The 21,754-nt window shown below is 42.2% G+C and overlaps 1 protein-coding gene across 1 annotated transcript in view; it reads left to right on the forward strand.

Moving 5' to 3' along the window:
* The window catches only part of GAS2L2 (growth arrest specific 2 like 2), a 331,222-nt gene extending 310,235 nt beyond the window's left edge, over positions 1–20,987 (forward strand). The window contains exon 6 of the mRNA XM_085649627.1: positions 15,516–20,987. Within this exon, the coding sequence (XP_085505753.1) occupies positions 15,516–17,478 (1,963 nt within the window). The 3' untranslated portion in view covers positions 17,479–20,987. The remainder of the gene's footprint in view (positions 1–15,515) is intronic.
* The last annotated feature ends 767 nt before the right edge of the window (positions 20,988–21,754 follow it).

The following is a 21,754-nucleotide window of genomic DNA, read 5'->3' on the forward strand; positions in this document are numbered from 1 at the left end:
CCAGGTCTCCCTCAGGAAAATGACGTTCGGGGAGGATGAGTCGAGCAGGTCCCAGAGTTCAACGGCGTGCCTGCGGACGGAGCGCGTGTTGAGCAGTATGCATCTGAGGCGGTTGTGGTCCGCATTGGTGTGGTGGGCAGGAGGTGCAGGTGTGTGCTGACAGGTGTAGCTGCAGTTTCGGCAGGTGATGGGTCCGTGGGTGAGCTTCGGGGTAGCCTGGAAGCAGGTGGAGGATCGGCCGGTGTTAAATGCGTGGAGGGTGTTGGCGTCATAGCGGCATCTGGCGTTGTGGTGCTAGCAGGGGCCAGGGGGTCTGGCGCTGGGCACGGTCCAGGCGCGGACAGGCTGAGGTGGTGGGAAAATGGAGGGAAAACGAGGGGGACACCAGCCCACACCATGGGCTGAAGGAAAACAGAAAAAACGGAACAGAAAACAGAGCGAAAATCAGCCAAGAACACTACAATACACTGGAAGGAACACCAAAAATTAAAACACAGTCACAATCATCATGCGCCTGATGGAAGGCTGGACCGGGGCAGTCTTGAACCCTGCCGCGGAGATAGGCTGGCTTCAAGGCGGAGCGGAGCACCGCGGAGCTGCTGGGGAGAGTGCGTACCTAAGACCGAGGTCTGAGGACTCACACGCGCTTCCCCACAGTGGTCACCATGATGTAGGGGAGGAGGGAGGGACGAGGACCTGGGAGTGGTGAGCGGGGCGGTAGGGGGAAGGTCAGTGGCAGCGGGAAAATGGAGGGGAGACGAGGGAGGACACCAGCCCACAGCAAGGGCTGAAGAGAAACAGAAACATTTGAACAGCAAACGGAGCGAAAATCAGCCAAGAACACTACAATACACTGGAAGGAACACCAAAAATTAAAACACAGTCACAATCACCATGCGCCTGATGGAAGGCTGGACTGGGGCAGTCTTGAACCCTGCCGAGGAGAGAGGCTGGCTCCAAGGCAGAGCCGAGCACAGCGGAGCTGCTGGGGAGAGTGCGTGCATTAGACTGAGGTCTGAGGACTCACACCTGTGATCTGTGCTTGACATCCGAGATGTCTCCTCTGTGCCATGAACTGTTTGGGAAACAAGAACTACATCTGCATTGTGAGACTGAAATCTACTTGCTGAGGCTTCCAAATATTGTAAGGATATTGTCAGACTGACCAGAACTGTCTGTGCCTTAAAAGAGGTGCACAGGCCTTGTTAGAGTGAAGACAACTGCCAGGAACTAGCACTTGGTAGAGAGAGTTGGTTACACTAACATAAACTGGCTGTAGTTTGCAATGTTAAGCAGGTATTGTCAACCGGGACAAAAAATGCCAGCAGATTGCAAGAGTAATAAATGACCATTACAAGGACGTTGTCCAAGTAACGGAAATTGTGCGTGGTTTATAAGTGTTGTGGCAATAGAGGGGAACTCTCTGAGCATTGCACAAGCTGTAAAAGTGTTTTCAGACAGATGGGAGGTGTTCGTGGATGACACGGGCTATAAAAATACTATCAGGCTGAGAATGGCACTGTCTGATTACAAGCATCAGATATATTGTTAGACTGAACAAGGCTGTCTCTTAATTACTAGAACTAAAGAGACAGCAGACTGAAGAAAACAGTAGATTACAAGAGCTACAGTCAATTTGTCATCAGAAAAAGGGAGTCATTTGGATTTCTCTATTCATTAAGATATTGTTATACGGACCCGATACCGTTCCTCTGTCAGGAGCAGGCTTTTCAAAATTCTGTTAATCTCTCTAATTACATCTCAGCACCAGGAGTCAAAGCAGGTTTCTACTGCTGTGAAGTATAAAGTGCACACTTCTACAGACTGCGCCCACCTCCTTCAAACCATGTTTATTTCTTCCTTTAAAATACAATTTTTCCTTTAAAATACCACAATTAGAAATGCCTGTTCACAATACTAGACCAGTCTAGAACCCTTATCCAACATAAAATTGTAGATGGATAACTGCAATTAAACATGATGTTTTTCACCTGCAGCTTCCAGTGAGATTGTAGACCATGCAAGCTTAACTCGTGTCCATTTCATGTCACTCAGACTCATGCGGTGAAAAATATCCCAGTATCCACAGCTATCCAAATATAATTCTACACATCAGACTGACATAAATTGAATATTGATACTTATGTGGATGGGCCAAGAGCCTGCGACTGAGAAGGGCCAAAAACATAGAGAATGAGGAGATAGACACGAGCAAAGCTTGTATGGTCTACAATCTCACTAGAAGCTGTAGGTGTATTGCTGTGCTATTTCATGTCACTCAGACTCCTGTGATGAAAAACATCCCAGCAGCCACAGCTATCCAAATAGAATTCTACATGTCACAGTGACATGAATTGAATATTGATACTTGTGTGGGTGGGCCAAAAGCCTGTGACTGAGAAAAGGGCCAAAAACATAGAGATTGAGGGGATAGCACAGCAAGCTCTAAGCGCCATTTGTTTTATTTACATTTAGGCTGGCTCTGCTTTTGACAACCACAAAAGTGAGATATCATTTTTATCGGGAGACCGAGCGGAACGCTGGGTGGTAGAAAATGTGTGCCAGCGCGGTGATCCCACACAGAAATGTGAGAAAAATTTGATTTTTTTTTAGCTAAATGTGAGGTTTACAGGGGATTCTGGGTAGGAAAACATTGGGGGATTCATGCAAGCCACACCTTCCTGGACTCCCCCGGATGTCTAGTTTTCAGAACTGTCTGGATTTGGTAGTTTCCCTAGATGGCCGCCGAGCCCGGGACCAAAAACGCAGGTGACCCCCTTGCAAAACCAGGTCGTTTTGTGATAATTTTGATGTCTCCATAATATGATTTGGGTACTTCACTGTTGCGGGTACTTGGCTCAACCACACAAGTGAAGTATCATTTTTATCGGGACACCTGGTGGAACGCTGGGTAGTAGGAAATTTGAAGCAGCCCGGTGATCCCACAACTTTTCCCACACTGAAAAGTTAAGAAAATTAGATTTGTTTTTAGCTAAATTGAGGGTTTGCAGGGGATTCTGGGTCGCAAAATGTTGGGAGATCCATGCAAGCCACACTTCCTTAGCCTCCCCTGGGTGTCTAGTTTTCAGAAATGTCTGGGTTTGGTAGAGTTCCCTAGATGGCTGCTGAGCCCGGGGCCAAAAAAGCAGGTGACTCCCTCGCAAAACCAGATAGTTTAGTGATAGATAATTTTGACGTCGCCACAATAAGTTTTAGGCCCTTCCCAGCTGCCGGTACTTGGCCCAACCACACAAGTGAGGTACCACTTTTACCGGGAGACCTAGGGGAACATTGGGTAGTAGGAAATTTGTGTCAGACCGTTTTTCCCACATATTTCCCACACAGAAATGTGGGGAAAATATGATTTTTTAATCTAAATTTGAGATTTGCAGGTGATTTTGGGTAGGAATATGTTGGAAGATCCATGCAAGCCACATTTCCCTAGACTCCCCTGGGTGTCCAGTTTTCAGAAATATATCGGTTTGGTAGGTTTCCATAGATGGCAGCTGAGCCCGGGACCAAAAACACAGGTGACTCCCTCGCGAAACCAGGTCGTTTTGCGATCAATTAAGTTTCCACAGTACATTCTGGGCCATTTCCTGTCGCGGGCACAAGTGAGGTACCATTTTTATCGTTACACCTGAGAGAATGCTGGGTGGCAGAAAATTTGTAGCGGCCTGGTGATCCCATAATGTTCCCGCACAGAAAAGTGAGGAAAACGTGATTTTGTTTAGCTAAATTGGAGGTTTGCACGGGATTCTGGGTAGGAAAATATTGGGAGATCCACACAAGCCACACTTTGGTGTCTGCAGGAGTTCCTCTAGAGTGAATGGATTATTTTTCTTACTTGGGTGTTACCCTGGCAGCTTCCTTGTCTTGGAAGCCTCACATTGTCAAGGCGGTAATTAAGCATAGACAACAAGCGGGAGTCATTGCCAAAGAACTTCAAGCATCTTTTAGCAAGCAAATAGCACCCGTTCTTCAGATATATGAGGCAAAGTCCTTGGGCTCTGCCCTTAATGGGGCAGAGCTGTGGGGCTTTGATAATATCAACAGAATAACTAAATCAGAAAACAAATTCTTAAGGACTATTGCCCGCTTGCCACCCAGTACAACTCTACAGCCTTTGACCTTGGATATGGGCGTAAAACAGGTAGAGAGTAAATGTAGATTACACCCGCTGTTGTTTTGGAGATGCTTTTGGTCAACTCCAGAGTTGGCTCATTTCACTACTGCACTCCAGGATGTAAAATAAGTCAGACCATTTCCATAAGATTAATTGGCTTAATCATATTAAGCGGTCTTTTGCTTACTCAGGACTAATTGAGCTATGGAAGAACATCTGGAGTGCCCTACTCCTTCTACAGAAATTATGGAGAGCCTTTGCTGGGAAAAACGTTGCCTGATGAGGCTCACAAAGCTGCCAGTTGTATCTTGATTAGTGAATTTCTTGATTTTAAATAATCATGCTCTTACAAGCTGTTTTGGGACATTATCACTGCACCATCAGATTAAAAAATTGTATTTTCAATTCAGAGTGGGCACCCTACCACTAAAACAGTTCACTTGCAAATGAGCAGTCACACAATCTTCGACTTGCTCTGCGTGTAACTCCTGTAAGGAATCTATAGCCCATGTTTTTTGTGTGTGTGTTGTGTATACATTTGCTCATTGGCATGTGCCCATATGTAAAGAGCTATTGACTAGAAGCCACAGCTCTCCCCTTCGAATTCTTAAAATGGACTCTCTGCCATTATTTGCTTGTGTTGTCGTTTCTTGGGTGCGATGTGGCTGGGGCGAAGGAGGGCTCTTTGTCCACATACATCATTTCTCCTTAACGCACCTTTCTGGTATTTTTAAAAGGCTTTTATGTGAATTGTGTTTTAACCTTTAATATCACTTAATATGTTTTATGTATTTATATTTGGTTTATGCTGTGTTTTGCACATACTTTTATGGCTTTTGATAGCCAAGTTAAAGTTATTTTGAACTTGTTCCTGATTTGCAGGAAAGGTTTCTGAATGGTTAGATCTAGAATTTCACTAACTCGCCTAGCAGATGTCGATGCTACGAGCAGAGCTACCTTCCACAAAACAAATTTCAGATCACTCTGTGAATGTGTATGAATGGATGCTTCATGAGCTGTAAGAGGGCAATGTTGAGCTGACAGAGCAGTGGAGGAGGTCTTACTGGTCGACAGAACCTAAATAGTCCCTTGAAGAATTGCTTAACGATTCTAGATGACCAAAAGGAAGGTAAGGTAGATGACCTCCTAAAGTCTGAGATAGCTGCTAACTGGACTTAATGGAGGCGCGAGCCAATCCTGATTTTGCCAAGTGCCGGAGATAAGGGAGAATCTCCTGAGGTGAAGAAGAGAAAGGATGTACAAGCGCTGGACAGTAATTCCTTGCATTCCGTAGTGAATATCTCGTAAACCACAGGTACTTGAAGAGATGAGTATATTCGTAGGCTACATGGTAGTAGAGATCACACAGCGCAAGCTCCACAAACACACAGCTCAACCTCCAACTGTCCCACTGCAAGTGAGTTTCAACCTCCAAGGTAACCAATGACATTCTAAGTAATGACATGCACAAACCTAAGAATCCAAACAAGGCTACAAAGAGGTGCATGAGAAGAACTGCTACACATCTTCCCTTCTTCCTAAAACAAAAAAAGACAAAGAAACAAAAAAACACAAAGCAGCAGGAAAAGGAAAAAAAACAGAAACACATTGTCAATATTGAATTACAAAAAGCAAGAAAACTACTATGACCTGAATCTGGCAAGTCCGACACTCATTCTGGTACTCCTTCTGCGACTCACCATCATGGAAGAGCCCCCCACCGGAGACTGAGAAAGTTCACGGTCCCTTGGACCGGACAAGGCACCTTTCTGCACAACCTTAGCCACCTTGGACAAATTCCACCAATGTCCTCTTTCCACTTGCACAGTATTGCCCACCAACGTAACCACGGGAACACCGTATGTACTTTTTGACATGCACAGAAGATGTAATCCTGACCAAATCCCCCACCTGCAGAAAAGTCATCTTAGCAGCCTTCTTGGGATTGAACCACTCTTTCTGCTTGGATTGGGTAACACACATGTTCTCTTTGACAAAGGGCATCAACTTCAACACATCTGATTCGGATTTGAGCACTCTCGACATCCACCCAGGCCTAAAACTGGTGTTGACTTTCCGACCCCTCATGAGTTCAAAAGGTGAAACTTTGGTGGAAGAATGGAGTGTGGTGCGGTAGAACCAAATCATGCTGTCCAACGGCAGCTGCACATTGTGGTTACCCACCTTGGCCCATCTGATGCACTTCCCTACCATACGATTCATCCTCCCAACGAGGCCGTTGGTTTGAGGATGATAAGGGGAGCTTTTAAGGTGCTTAATCCCACTTGCCTCAAGAGAAGACTGAAATTTGTCACAAACTACTTACCGTTGTACGATACTAGACAATCTGGAAACCCATCTCTTATGCAAAGATCCTTAAGAAATCCAATGACACTTTCAGCATTAGTTTCCCTCACCAGTCTGATCTCAGGCTACTTGAAAGCATAATCCATAAGAACCAAAATGAACATAGAACCTCTAAAAAGTGTGTCATATGGTCCCATCATGTCAATGCCTACTTTCATCCAAGGCCTGTCTGAGCTTTCTATTCGCAGGAGAGGGGGTGTGAACACTTTAAGGTTTTTATCTGCAGCACATCACACAGAATAAGCCGAAACAACCTCATCAATCTCTGTGTCAGTGCCACGCCACCAGAAAGTGTCACGTATGCGGCACTTGGTCAAAGAGGCTCCTAAGTGTCCTTCGTGACCCCTTTTTATTATGCCATTCCTGAAAGCCAGAGAAGGAATAAGCTTCTCTGCTTGTAACAACAAACCGTCTCCCAACAAAATCTCACTTTCAACCTTGCAGTAAGGCTGCAACAAGGAAGACAAAACCTTTTCCGTGGGCCAACCCTTCATAACATGAGCACACATTCTGTAACACAGAATCCTCAAGGCATGCACGCTGTCACTCTTCCTCAGAATATGTAGTCAACTTAGGTATTTCCATGCTCACAACCAAACAATCCTCACAATCTTCATCCACCAGATCCTTGAATTTGATTTGATCATGCCCTTCACTAGTAACGGGACAAAAAAATCAGCCCTGGTATTCTTCCCTCCCGAAATGAGATATTGAAGCAGTCTAGTTACCATCCTCAGATTCTTGGAGTACAGCATTTGGTCATGTTGGTCATTTGGTCATGTTGCCACTCAGTATGCTCACCAAAAGCTTATGGTCGGTCAGTAACATGAAACGCTTACCCCAAATGAAAGGACAGAATTTCTCAATAGCCCAACAACAAGACAACAATTCCTTTTCTACTACAGAGTATTGGAGCTCGGCTGCTCTCAACACTCAAACAGGCAAATAAATTGCGTTTTCAACTTTGTGAACAGTTTGAGTCAAAGTGGCCCCCAGTCCCACTTAACTGGCATCCACAGTGACACAGCAGGGGTGACTGGGATCAAATGGTTTGAGGGCTCAGCAATCCTCCAATGAAGACTTAACACATTCATCACACCACTGAAATTTGACACCCTTTTTGAGAAGATTGCTAATGGGACGAACTATGGTGGCAAAGTCAGGAATAAACCTGGAGTATTATTCGTAAAGACCTAACAGGGATTTAACCCCATTCTTGTCAACAGGAGCAGGAGCCTTAGAGATAGCTTCAAGCACACCTGTTTTGGGACTGACACCTTCCCGGGAGACCACATGCCCCAAATATTACACCTTCTCACAGAAAAAATTCAAATTTCTCTGCCTTAAGGACAACCCCATGTTCACGGAACAATGTGAGAACCTTGTCAAGAATACCATTATGGGAAGTGGCGTCTTTTCCAAAGATGAGAACATAGTCCTGAAAGACTAGAACACCTTCTAAATCTTTTAGGATATTGTTCATAACCCTCTGGAAAACAGAGGCCGCTGAAACCAAGCCAAAACGCATGCGGCGATATTGAAAGGCGCCCACAGGGGAGATAAAGGCTGTAAGATGACGGGAATCAGGATCAAGTTCGTCCTGATGATAGGATCTGGCCAAGTCGAGTTTGGAAAAATATCTCGCTCCCTTGGTAGAAACCAATAAGTTACTTATCTTGGGAAGAGGATGAGAATCTACCCAGATTTCTCGATTGAGTGACCTCAAGTCAACACAGACTCTGAGCTGACCACCCTTCTTCCGAGCGACTACCAACGGAGACAACCACAATGAAGATTCAGTTGGCTCAATAATCCCTTTGGCGCACAGCTCCTCCAATTCCTTGTCTAGGTCACTCCTGAAACTGTAAGGCAAACCTCTAAGTTTGTGTTTGATGGGTGTGGCACCCTCCTTGACAATAATCTTGTGTTTGAAACCTTCAATCTTCCCCAAATCAGCACCAAACACCGATGGGAACTTGTCTTTCCAAAGCTGTCCAGCATCATCGTCATTGCTACCCACAAGCAGTACTTGTTCACTTCTCCCGGACCTCAAAATCATACCAAACAATCCTTGGTGAAACCAACCAAGGATATTCAAACCCTTAACCGCAACATAAATTTTGCCCCTGATTTTCCTTCCCTTAAAAATAATTTCTTCTTGGAAACATCCACAGAGCTCAATCTTGCGCCCCTCATAGGAGACAGGGGACCGATCAGGAGGAGACATTTGTAAAGTTTGTAAAACAGGACGTAGAATTCCTATCACGACAATTTTAATGAAAATGGCTCCTAACCTGATTAAAAATAGATATGGCGCACTCCTGTTTTAACTATAGAGTGCAGTATCCTGTAGCATTACAACAGGAGTACGCCATATCTATTTTTAAATCAAGTTGGTGCAGATTTTCTTGTTGACGATGACTAATTTGTCAACGGTAAATCTCTCGTCGGCGATCTTGTCAGGCGGAGGAGCTGAAGGGGGTTTCTTAAATGAATGTCTCACCTTGGGAGGTAGTTCAGACCTGTTCTTTTTTAGGTCAGCTTGACTTACCATGTCGCTCTTTTACCTCCTTTCGTTCTCCAGGAGGAGACTTATAAGGGCTGCGCATGCAAGACCCCTGCAAGGTCTTTTTTGAGGCTTTATGAGGTTGCTCAAGGGAAGAGCGAAAGTGAGGAGATCTCTCCCTTTTATGAGATCGTTTAGATGATGAAGATGGACCTCCTCACTGTCATCAGTGGACACAGGTTCCTTCCTAGATAAGCAGCAATAAGAGCAGATGCCCTTCACAGTCGTTCAAAGTTTTATAGGAGAAAGTGCGACATACCTTGCATTCTTTGGCCTTATGGTCAGGATAAAGGCAATAAATTCAGTCTTAGTGAGGGTCATCGTTGTGGAGGTTTTTTCTTGGAACACTTACCACAAGCCCTGAATGGCTTTTCTTCTCCTTGGCAAACATGCTCAAGAAAAACGATTAATACAGGCTCAAGATGAAGAGAATAAAAGTCTCAGGCATTTAAATGCTAAATAAAGCTTTGAAATGAAGAAAACTTAGCAGAGCTTAGTGAAGACTCCCTAGCACGACGTTCTGTAGAAAATCTGAGTGACTGGAGATTCTCTCAGGAGTGTTCTAGAGGGCAGGGCACCCTGATTGGTTCAAACCTATGTTTGGTCTCTTTTTGAACAATGACTATGCTATGTTATAAAATTAAAGGGCCTAGGGCCTTTCTGGTGTAGGTTTAACTTTGCACTGCTATTATAATGTACCGTGGGACTCCCATCTAGACAACTGGGAATGATTCATGCATGTGAATCTATGAAACTTCCAATACTGGAGTAACAATACAACTATGGTGCTTTTCTCCCAACACTCCCCCATCACCTCCAACCACAAGTTCACCCCCTCATCCTCTAGCTAAACAGTCTATGGCAGACTGCCCGGATAGGGCTACATGTAATTATCCTGCATACTTGCAGATTTCTTCCTTTAAGGCCTGTGATTACCTTGGAGCAGTTCTAATTCCTAGATGGTCTGCCCTCTTCTTCCAGATTGTTGTGTACTGCGCTTTCTGGTACATTTGCTCTTCAAATGTGCATTATTTGTCATTTGATTGCGAACACTGAGCATATGAATAATATTGTGACCTGTTTTTCACATTTACAAAGGTTCTGAATTTCACCTTGTGCTGTCAAACTGCTTCATAAATCATAATACATTTCAGTCCCAGCACCACCATTACGTGTCTATCTGTCTACCTGCTTGTCTATCTAGACTGCTCGAGCTACTTGCTTATCAATCTGTGACCTTATCAAACTATATCTACACTTACCTGTCTGTTGGTCCAGATATTTTCTATCCACCCATTACAGCTAGACAATGTGTCTCCTTATATGTTCGCACAAATGCATATGCTTAATGAATGCTAATGCATGTGCGCATGTTTGTGTTTATATAAAATTTCAACTATTTAGTGGACGAAAAAAGCAGTGCGAGCCCAAGGGAGCTCTGTGGACAAGACGCTGCATGTGCAGTGGTCAGCTTTCGACCCACCTTCTGCGTTGTTTGTTCATGCAAAGGTCGACACAGAAGGAGATGCGACGTTCTTAAAACCAAGGCTCCATAAACATACTTGCGTTTTCAGTGATAGTAATAAACAACAGTTTATATTATTTTCACTGATTGATATTTACAATCTACAGTTTACTACTACTAAATAGCAATATTTTGAAGCAGAAAGGAGGGCATTTTTTAAAACTAAATTGTGGGAATGACTGGATTATTAACAGAATAATGCACTGCATGGCTAAACACTTTTAAGGGCCCAAAGGCGAGACCTATTGACTATGCCAATACTTGTTTTTACTTTGAACTGGGCCCAAAACAAAGGCTTGAATTAAAGGGTCATCAGCCTTTCTTTTGTTGAGTATCACAGGGCTGGGAGCCATCTGGAGTCTAACACCTAGATACCAATGCAATGGAAGGCAACACAGGCGTACAGCTCGCTATTACTTCACAAGTACATTAGAGAAACGATGACTTCTTGGAAGCTGGTTTTTGACACATATTCATTCTTTGTAGTGGTGAAGTCCACATCTTTATGGATTTTGTTTAGGAAGTTCCACTATATTTTTTTCTTGTTTTTTGGCCCATGATCTAAGGGAGCTATCGCGTATTAACTCCAGTGCATTTCTTTGAACCTTACCCTATGGCAGAGAAAAAGTAGACAATCATAGTCTTCTTAGCCATTAAACTTGAATAGGGCATTACTTCTCATCCCCTTGGCTGCCGACGTGCAGTTATTTTCATCTTGGGGCGCAGGAAAAGAGTAACACAAGGTTAAGTTCTGTAAACTGCAAAGTTAGAATGTACGAAAGCCACAGTAATGGGGCTTCACTTCACAGCTTGTCCTGAGTATACAAGAACTTTGGATGTGTGTTTTAAAAATGTGAAAAGATGGTGAAAGTGAAAGAGAGAAGGTAACTTCTACTCTCTGTAACTTCACAGGTCTGGAAAAAGTCCTGATACACTACCTCCCACTCTCTGGATTCATCTGATCACTTTGTAAAATACTCTGTGAGAATGTCAGAAAAATACTGCTGTGTTTAACTTTAATTTATTAATAGCTTCTGATGAATTATTTTTAAACTTGTAAAATATGCCTCCATTTTTTAATTTAATATTTTACAAGGCTTCAATATTTTTAGAAATTGATTTTACTGCATAAGGGGGAGACCCACTATGCCCCCATTGCTTATTATCCATACTCTTCATACTATTTACTCCACATCCATTTAACTCATTCCTTTACTACACATTTCTGGAGCAAAATAGTTAAAGTATTTTTTACGAGAGAAATGCACTATTCTTTTTGCAGTGAGAACAAAATAAAGCAGGGCACTGGTGAAACTCCGGGCATTATGTACAAAGGTAAACTTACATGTGTAGGTTTACTTGCGTACTCTTGCACCTAAGTGTAAAGTGATACTTTTCTGCTGTTCACCATTTCCGAGTGTAGACTTAAACCTAAGTGTCGACTTAGATGTCTCCTCCACATGGAGGAGGGGACATCCAACACTGAACTTACACTACTAGTATCCTTCCACTCCTAGACAGAGATCACCACCACTGGGACAGAGACCTCCCTATGGTAAAGTATAGGGAAAAATAATACACTTTTTTAGTTCTTAAAAAATATGAAAAGTATTTTCATGTACAATACAAATGTAAATTAAAAGCATAATTAACCTAGAACTACTAAATAAAATGTTACAGTACATTAAGTCATCAAATTACATGTTTGTACGATAATGTAATAATTAAGATATATCCATCTAATTGATAAATATTATGGTTACAACAAAATGTTTACAAAATACTAGATTAGAATTTTAATGTTAAACTAATATTTAGTAAATTCAGGCAAAGGTTATAATACTAAGCCATTTAAAATTATTTACATTTTTTGATTGAGGTTTAATTTTTTAAAACGAAAGTTTTTTACATTCCAAAATATTTAAATGCAAATACAATATAACCTTTTAACACAAAAAACAATTATATATAGTTTATTTTTTAAAGTTGAAATAATTTAATTATTTTAACATTATTTCCTATAAGGTGTTATTTTAAGGCCCTGCCTCCGCTATTTTCTAAGGGTGTGTGTTACAGTACCTGTGAATGGCAATGTGTGGCACTAGACTTAGCGGATGCTGAGCTGACATATATTTACAACTGTTGTGTGGCATTTTGGGTTATAGTAACCTTGGAAGTGTAGTTTCTGACAATGGTCTTACTATTTTGTAACTGGCTATTTTTGTAGCATGTCCCTCCTTACAATTTTGTAAACTCCTCCTACGTTGTCATATTACTAATTTTCTAGCTATTACCCTGGTCCCTCCCACATTTAACTAAGTAGTCAACTTACATGTGTGTGGAAATCTTCCCATAGAAAAGATAGGGGAGGCAGGGAACATAAATGGGGGAGGCAGGGAAGCAGGTAACAGATGAAACGGAGGTAGGATGGATAAGGAGAGGGCTGGTGAACGATATGATCATGTTTGAAATTGTGAATGTAAGCTACAATACAACACATGCAGTGGCTTAATGTTGGCACAGACAGACAGCTATATGCACAACCTAGGGAAGCCATGCTTGTAGCTTTTCCTTGCTTGCCTCTTCATGGATGTCATTTAGGGGTCGCAGTTGCGACCCCTAGCTTGCCCCTTGCTACCCCTAGCAACACGTGGCCTCAGAGGTGGCAAAATCAGTGCCAAGAACACAAGGGTGCCTCGTATTATCACAGTCCGGCTCTAACCTTGTTTGCTGGTCATTTTGATTACATTAATAGTGTATAATAGTTTATTATTCACTATTAGTGTAATAAAAAGTGGAGCAGCAAGAGCGGGACCTTCTCTGGCATGTTAGATAAGAAAGAAAAATGGGTTTAATGTATGTTTTGTGCGTGCATGTGGGTGAGAGTGAGTTTGGGTGAGAGTGTGTACATGTGTGAGCATGTATGTTTGTATATGGGATTGTAGATGTGTGTGTGTGTGTGTGTCAAAATGAGTAAGTATAAGTGAGTAGGAGTGAGTGAGAGAGTGTGAATGAGTGATTCAGGGTGAGAGTGCATGGGAGTAGGTGGAAATGAATGAGTGCAAGTCAGTGCTAATGATACAATGAATGTGAAAAAGTGAATGTAAGTGAGCATGTGTTGTTATGCTTGCAGATCAGCTGTTGGACTTTAGCGGAGGATCCGTCACTGGTGATACAATCATTCCTTACAGAAACTAAGTAAGTTCTGTGTGCCAGATTGTTTGGGCCTCTTGGGAGCAAGATTAAACTATCATCAAACAGTAATGTGACCCCAGAAAACATAATATAGCAATGCGGTATATATTTTCAATTCTTTTAAAATGAAATCTTCATTGCGTCAAAGCTGAACAGCATGCTTGTCAGTTGAGGCAGAATGACGGATAGTACATTTAAGAAGGCAGAAAAAAATACCATCATGGCAGATTTGACAACATCGTAAATTTATAATTGGAGGGCAAACTGGTGTTCCTAGGGTAGGTCAGTGGGGTTGGAACTACCTCGAAGGTATGCTCAAACATTTATAATGGAGTTTGCCACCCAATAAATAAGCTTAACACCAAACATCCAAAAAGGAATCAACTCTCAATGTGTAAACGGGGTAGGAAAGTTCACCACACTCTTTCATGCAAGATTTTCTGTCTGTGGAAATCATGCGAGAATAAATATGGAGGAGTATTCCTGGAAACTTTTGTAGAGTTCCATGAGTACTTCTTTGAAGTAAAAGGAAAAGTCAGAAATCTGCTGTAAATGTAGGAAAGAAACCCTTCTGGAATAAACGTTTGCCTTTTTGTCCCATGGAGTTTATTAAGTCAGACCCTTCATGATTATTGTTTTTTAAGATCATGTGGAATACCAAGATCCACGTTTGCAGAACTAAATAGCCTCCTAGTGTCTTTGGTATTGATAGGCAAGAGAAGTAGGGTTAAACTGGACATCCTATAGCTGGATCCTGACAAAGGCGGGTTGGGCTTTCCTGATCTGTGGTTGTACTATATGGTTGAGTTACTACAATATGATGTGTTATGGTGTGCAGAGGATATTAACAGGGGAAAAACGCTGCTGGGTGACATTCCAAAATACCTGATGAGCAGCACTCAGGAGGCAATAGGCAGTCCATTCATTGTGCGGCAGGTTGCAGAAATTTGAGAATTAGCAGTTATACGTGTAATGGGGGGATCCCATACGCTAGACTGCTCCCTATCTGATTAGCTGAAACCCTTTGAACATATACAGTCGTTGATGAATATGACCCAATGGACGGAAGGTGGTTGCAACACAGTGGGAGATCTCTATCTAAATAACACCTTAATTGCTATGGATGAGGCGAGATGGCTGTTCCAGGTAGACCCAGGGCAGTTTTTGCAATATGCCAAACTTTCTCATAAGATCCAAGAGATCTGGACAGCTTTCCTGGTGGAGCCAGATGAGTCGCAAACCCTAACTTTATTATTAGACACTGGATCCAGCAGAGGCCTCATGTTTCATCTTCATTCGGCTCTGAAAGGAGACAGACATATAGATATGGAGAAATTCATAATAGATGGAATAAGGACTTGGACGAACAGTTTACAGATGGTGAGTGGAAACGAGTATGCACCCAAGTAAAAGAAACCACTAGCAATGCGTGCTTTAAGCTTACGCAGTTCTGTTTTCTGCACCATGCTTATCTTGTAAGTGAATGAAGCCTCTCTGTGCCGGCCAGTGGGGTGTCTGAGGGAAACTGTGTAATCCAACTGTAAAGAAATGCTGCCATGTTTACACTTTTAGCATGTTACTGTTGTGTATGATTTCCTGGAAAACTGAAATAAAAAGGTTAAAAAACAAATTAAAAAAAATGTTTGTAAAGATCACCTTCTTAAAAAGAGTTACTCCCCTATTCCATATGTCTCAGTCAAGAAGAGTGTAATGTTTTTTTTTTACCTCTTATGCAGATCACAGGAGCGCCCAACTACTCCTTCTCAGAGGAAGTCCTTTCCAGACGACAAAATTAAAGCTAAGCAGATTACTTCACCCCGTACAGGGAGAGATCATATCAGCAGCTCTACATCATCATTGGCATCCCAGCTCACTGAAAGTGAGGATGACTACAGTAGGGCATCAGAAGTAATCTCACCGACACAGTGTGGCAGACAAGCTGCGAGGACCAAAGTACGTGGCCAGAATGAGTCATCTGTAAAGGGAAACCGGCATGCACAGAACCCTCTACAGCCCAACACGTCAAAAGACTCCACCCCACCGACATTCAAAGGTGCTCAACAACAGTCCACAGATCAAGAGCAAAGCACCAGAGCTTTTGCTGGAAGAACTCGCTCTTTGAGTCCCACTAAACATCCACAACCAGCTACCAGACAGCAGGCTAAAGGAAAACAGCAAAACTTGAATTCTCAATCAGCCAGTGCGGCCATAGTTTCTAGGGTGCCTATGTCATTACTGTCTACATCTCCAACAAAATCAACAGCCAATTCATCCAAAAAGGATCCCAATCTCAAGAATCAACTTCAAGAAAACTCTATGTCCACCAGGCCTCCCACTCCGAGAATAGGTGCAAAAGGAGAGTCCCAGTTCAGAAATGGGGGTTCAATCTTTTTTGGCGATACTACCAAATCTCCAGCTCATCAAATGTTAAGAACATGCAGTGTTGGAAGTAGTATTCAAAGACATATCGAAGACCGCAGTCTGAACACAATAACAAAGAAAGTGAGTCGACCTCACCTAGAGACTGGTGGAGGCACTGGGAGGTGTGATACAGTATGGGAAGATGAATCTATGGAGAGAAATAACACAAACAACAAAGATCTTCAAGATGATGTGGAAAGGGAGCGAGCATACACACCATTACCCATTAACCAGGAAGAAGAACAGCAACTCTACAGGAGCCTGGAGGATGAGATTTTATCCAACATTAAGGAGCTGAAAGAAGACTCGGATGAGAACAATCACACAGAGAACAGACTTGCTGACTTTACTCCAGACTGTAGCATTTCAAGTGACACAGCAGTCCACGACTTCAGCACACTGTCCTCTGTGTCTTCCTTCCCAAGCACACTAAAGATTGGGGGAGAAGGTGTTGTAGTGCCCCGAAGTGGAGTATATATTAACACAAAATGGCAACCAAATGTAAACTATGACAATGTGATCTCAGAACTATCTAAAGGTCAGAAAAAGCTCAATAGAGTGGATGTGGAGAACTGGATTGCCAAAATTCCACAGAAAGGGGAAGGCGATTTTCCCACAGAACCAAGCTTACCCATCTCAAATGGGACAAAGGGAGAAACAGAGCTTTTGCAAATGGAACAACCTCATACAAGGAGGAAAACAGCCACAGTTGAAACCAAAGGCTTAAAGCTAAGAAGGGTGCCCTCACAGCGAACTCGTGGAGTGTCCAAGGAGTTCAGAAGAAATACACAAAGTTCTCAGGCAACATGCGATGGCCAAGAGTCTTCAACAACTGTCCCACAGGCAAATGATGTAGACAAATACAAACCTGTTCAAGGAACCAAGCCTAGAAGGTCCTTAAAGAAGCCAGAGAGAGTGCCATCTATTTACAAGCTAAAGCTACGCCCTAAAATTCGCCCACGTCGGGATAATAGGCCGGAAAAGCAGCCATCGAAAATCCCAACCCCAGTGAAGTACAGGCAGGAAACTACTGCAGGCAGTGCCAAAGACACAACGAAAGCTCTGGCCTGCCAAGCTTCAAGTAGGCAGTCTCAGGAATCTCAAAGATCTTCATTAGTGAGAAATACTGCTCAAAGCACAGAAAATCCTGGTTCTGATGATGAAGCCTGGATGTCTGATCACAGCAACTCGCCCCAGTCCAAGACTTCTGGGAGTAGAAGTGATCAAGGACGAAGTCAACCTGAGAGGACAGAAGAAGATGAGGAATCATGGGTCTGAATGGCAGGAGGTGTTGTGCTATTGGAGGATACAAATGAATCTCTGTGAAAGAGGAAGCCCCATGTAGCTAGAGGTCATTCGGCCCAAGCACATCCTTCAGCTTGGTTTACTGACACTTATACACACATCACACAAACATATCACCTGCAGGTCCTATTCATTGACAGGCAGGGCCAATCCTGTTTCAGTCTATTTCACTTTAGTAAATTTACAGTATTCTCCTCAGGGAAAACATGACAACTAGAGATTCACAAAGGCCTTATATTACTCTAATAGAAATATGAGAACACAACTAGATACACGTCATACCGTGTTCTTCTTTCTTAAAGGTACTGGTAGTTTCCCATGCTGACAGTCTTCTAAGGTACAGCTTAGCAGTGTGAATTTATTTGTCTGTCACTGTAAGCAAATCAAAGATATGAAGAGATAAGCTAACTACATAGCATGTCTAATAACGTAAAATCCAAATTCTGCGCCATCTGCAGAAGGCTTGGACATCTGACCCAAGTATGACTATTACAAGAGATCTTCAGTAACGAGCACTTTGTAATGCGAGGGCAATACTGCTTCTTTCTATCTGCAGTGAGTGAAAAGACTTTTGACAGAGTCTCTGCTTGCTGGCTGGCCTCAAAAGGGGCCCAAGATCACCAATAAGAATGGTAGAATACATAATGCTGGCTTACTTAACACCTATGGTGTACTACACCCCAAGGTGCTCAAGTGTAAAGGAAGTCAGTTTACCTGTAGAATATGTCTTTATTTCTACAGGTAAGTTATGGTCCGATGGTTGAGTCAAATGTGGCGGTGATGGTATTGGCTGTAGTTATGCATGCCTTCTACTGCAAACATGACTATGAATGCATATTGCTAAAACTCATAGGCCGCATCCAGATCTTCAAAGTTTCAGGCTCAAAACCCGGTGTCTTCAATTTAAGTTATGATGCTGCTTTGGGAGGATATATTGATTTATCTGAATTCAGACATCTTTTTTTTCAGACCGCTGACTTATTTTCCCAAGAAGGATTTGAGAAATCCAACAGGTCTAGTTTACCTGAACCTGTCCATAAAATTCTCCTACGAATCCCTTTAAACAGGCGACGATGTAGCAGCAGTCCCAATAACCTAGATGTTCCTGTAAACAGGCCTTTTGATTTGTCAGCGTCAAACATCACTTGAATATATCTACGCACATTTGCTGTCCTTTTGCAAGACCATCTTCTTTATCAGCAGATATCTTCATCCTTCCTTTAATATCATGTTTTGTGCTTGAGACAATCGGGTTGAGCTGCTAGCAGCCATATGATAAGGGCTCTCTTTGTCAACCAATGATAGATATTTCCTGTTCTACTTGGCTATACCGTGAGAAGGGGCATATGCTAATGCTCTTACCATCACGAACACGTTTTCGGTGCCACTGCTGCTTGACTATGCACTGTTAAGTACCGTAGAATGCAAGGCTATGAGGAAATGGTGATGGTGACATGCTAATAAATCCTTTTGAGAACTAGCGATGCTCTCAAAGTGGTGGTGCCAGACACACCTTTCTTCATGTCTTGTGGCAAGTACAATGTTTCAGGTGCAATGGAACCGGCATGAAATGAAACTCAGAGGTGAAAATGTATTACTGTGAAAAATCCAGCTGTGCCAAGCCATCAATTATGTGTCATTTTTCTTTTTTCCTTTTTGGATTGTGGGAGCGGGGATGTGCTGTTGTATCACGACCAAAATGCAGATGTGATTAAAATGCCATGTAGGTTACATGCAAATAGAAGCAGTAGTTTAAAGGGGCCATTTAGAATATATATATATATATATATATATAAACATTTCTCTTTGCCCAGCCCTGCGTCGCTAACAACCACCAAAAATAAGCATTCCGGAGTGTTGCTTTGGCCGTTGAGAGACACTACGACGTCAGTCGATGGTCCCTTTAAATGACAATATGTAGGGGTCTAGAATCATGGGGTGGAATTCTAGAGCCTGGTTAAAGACAGTGCTGTCAGAACATGACGTCCAGTTTTGCTTGTTGCTCACATTTTCCTTTCTTCTCACTTTCAGTTCAACACCAGTCATTCCTAATAAAAACGGGGAATATTGTTCCCGTCTTGAAGAAACTGTGCAGGGCGCCAAAATAAAAACATGCAACATGTGTAATAGGCACAGAAGCAAACAGAATTTGAACCAAGACAAAGACGGGCTTTACAATAGGGGGGTTATTTCTTAGTGGAAGCTTTTATACAGGTAAATAAATTGATGTGCTTTGCACCGCCCTTTGTTTCTTTGTGGCACCACATCACATGTGCAAATCCTTTGTAAATAAGCCCCCTTATTTGTTGTGTGCAAAGTAACAATCAGAAAAAATTTACTTCTGCTTTTCAAAGGCGTAAGATGGCCCTAAATGTCAGGCAAATCGTTTTTACCATCTCTATTACACAAGTAGCACAAATAGTGCACAATCAGATTGCTCTATTTGTTTTAAAATATTATTCATGGATAAAGATTTATTTGGTAAAATCTCTATTACATATTTGGAAACCCTTAAAAATAAATAAAAGTATTGCACATTGTTTCACAATCTGTGGCATTCATTATTGACCTCGTAGAAAAACCTTTCTATGACATGGACTAGAGCAAAATCGGTTTGTCCCATTCCTTATCCCACGAGAAGAAAATACGGTACAGATATTATTGCTCTATAGAGAAAAATCGGTCTGCCCCTTTGTTTCTTACACAAACAGACAAGATGGTAGTAATGGAACTGCTCTCTGTTTTACACCATCGAAAAATGTATGTAATATGGCCCCTCGTGCTCAGATGTACAACAACATTAAAGCATCCACTTGAATCTTTTGTTTTAGCTCTGGCTTGACAGCACAGTTGTCTCCAGACCTACTGTTACCAATACTTTAAAATATACATAGAGTGGTTTTGGCTGTGCCCTGAAGGGTATTTATGTCTCAACACAGACTATTGTTTGTTTGGTGCACCATCCCACTTCCTATGCAGTGCATGTAAATTAACGCACACGGGACTATTTTACATCTCACAAGTACACTGAATCATCAGATATTACCTTTTTTATCCCCTAGATGCATTGTATACAGAAAACAATGTTTTTTAAAAACTTTTTTTCACTGTCTCAGCCTTTTTTTACCGTTTACGTCAGAACTCAAAATGTTAGCCAGACCTTTTGGCTTTGCAAATTATTGTTTCATAATCCACTACACCATAATAACATGACCTCCCCAAACCACATCAAGGTCTGGGATACAGGTCTTCAAACAGTCCACAAATCTGGTCTGGTGTAGGAGTGGCACAGCAGCAAAACACATGCAAAACCCAGGCGTCATGTTGGCACTGAGTTCCTGTAAAAATAAGTGGATGGTCCAGAAATGTACAGCTTCTATTTATATGATGCCTGTTGTGATATTGTGCATTGTTCTTTTCATGGTGTCATTTGAGATGCAAGTGTGTATTTCCATGCAATGATTCTGTTCTCGTATTGTTCTCAGAAGTAAATTATTTGATGTGTTTATTACAATCTGGTCTGTTTCTAATTTAGTCTTACAACTCTCACTCAAAACGTTTCTGCCACTCTCCTGGTTCTCATGGAGTTTCATGTCATGGACTCGCTAGTAAGATGACATTCTGAGGTGTGCTTTTGATTCAAACTTGTCCCACCATGATCTTGATGATGGGGCTTTGGGGATCACATCGTGAGCACGTGCCCCATTTATAACGTATACATGATGGATAGACTGGAGTGAATTATTCACACATTTACCTCTGTTCATGAAGCTGTCTGACTCCTTGTAGATCTGTCTTGAATACCTTCTGGAGGGAAAACCTCAGTCAGAAAGTAGGCCACAGCAATTGTATACTTAATTCAACTGCTGATAGTTGTGGAAGTAACTTTCTGGCCATGAGCTGCTGCCCTAATTGTAACAACTAACTCATCTAGATGCTGGGAAAAACAAGATCTGTCAAGGTAAATCAACAAAGTCATCCTAGTATTTAAGGAATATAGCATCTGCAAGCCAAATGAAAAGATGGAAAAAAACATAGGTGAAAACCACTGAGTTCTATGCAAGGCGAATACTGCCTTTAACTAGATGGTATGACAGCTTCATAAGGTTCTGATAGCAAGGTGCTATTGAGAGACAGAAGTAGAGATCCATCAGGTCTATTGGTATTCTAAAATTCCCTGATATTATTAGAGAGATAATCTTCTGCTGAGACTCCATTTTAAAGGGAATGTATTTCACCTAACGATTCA

Source organism: Triturus cristatus, chromosome 3_2 (genome assembly GCF_964204655.1).
Source record: "Triturus cristatus chromosome 3_2, aTriCri1.1, whole genome shotgun sequence".
NCBI classification, from domain to species: Eukaryota; Metazoa; Chordata; class Amphibia; order Caudata; family Salamandridae; genus Triturus; species Triturus cristatus.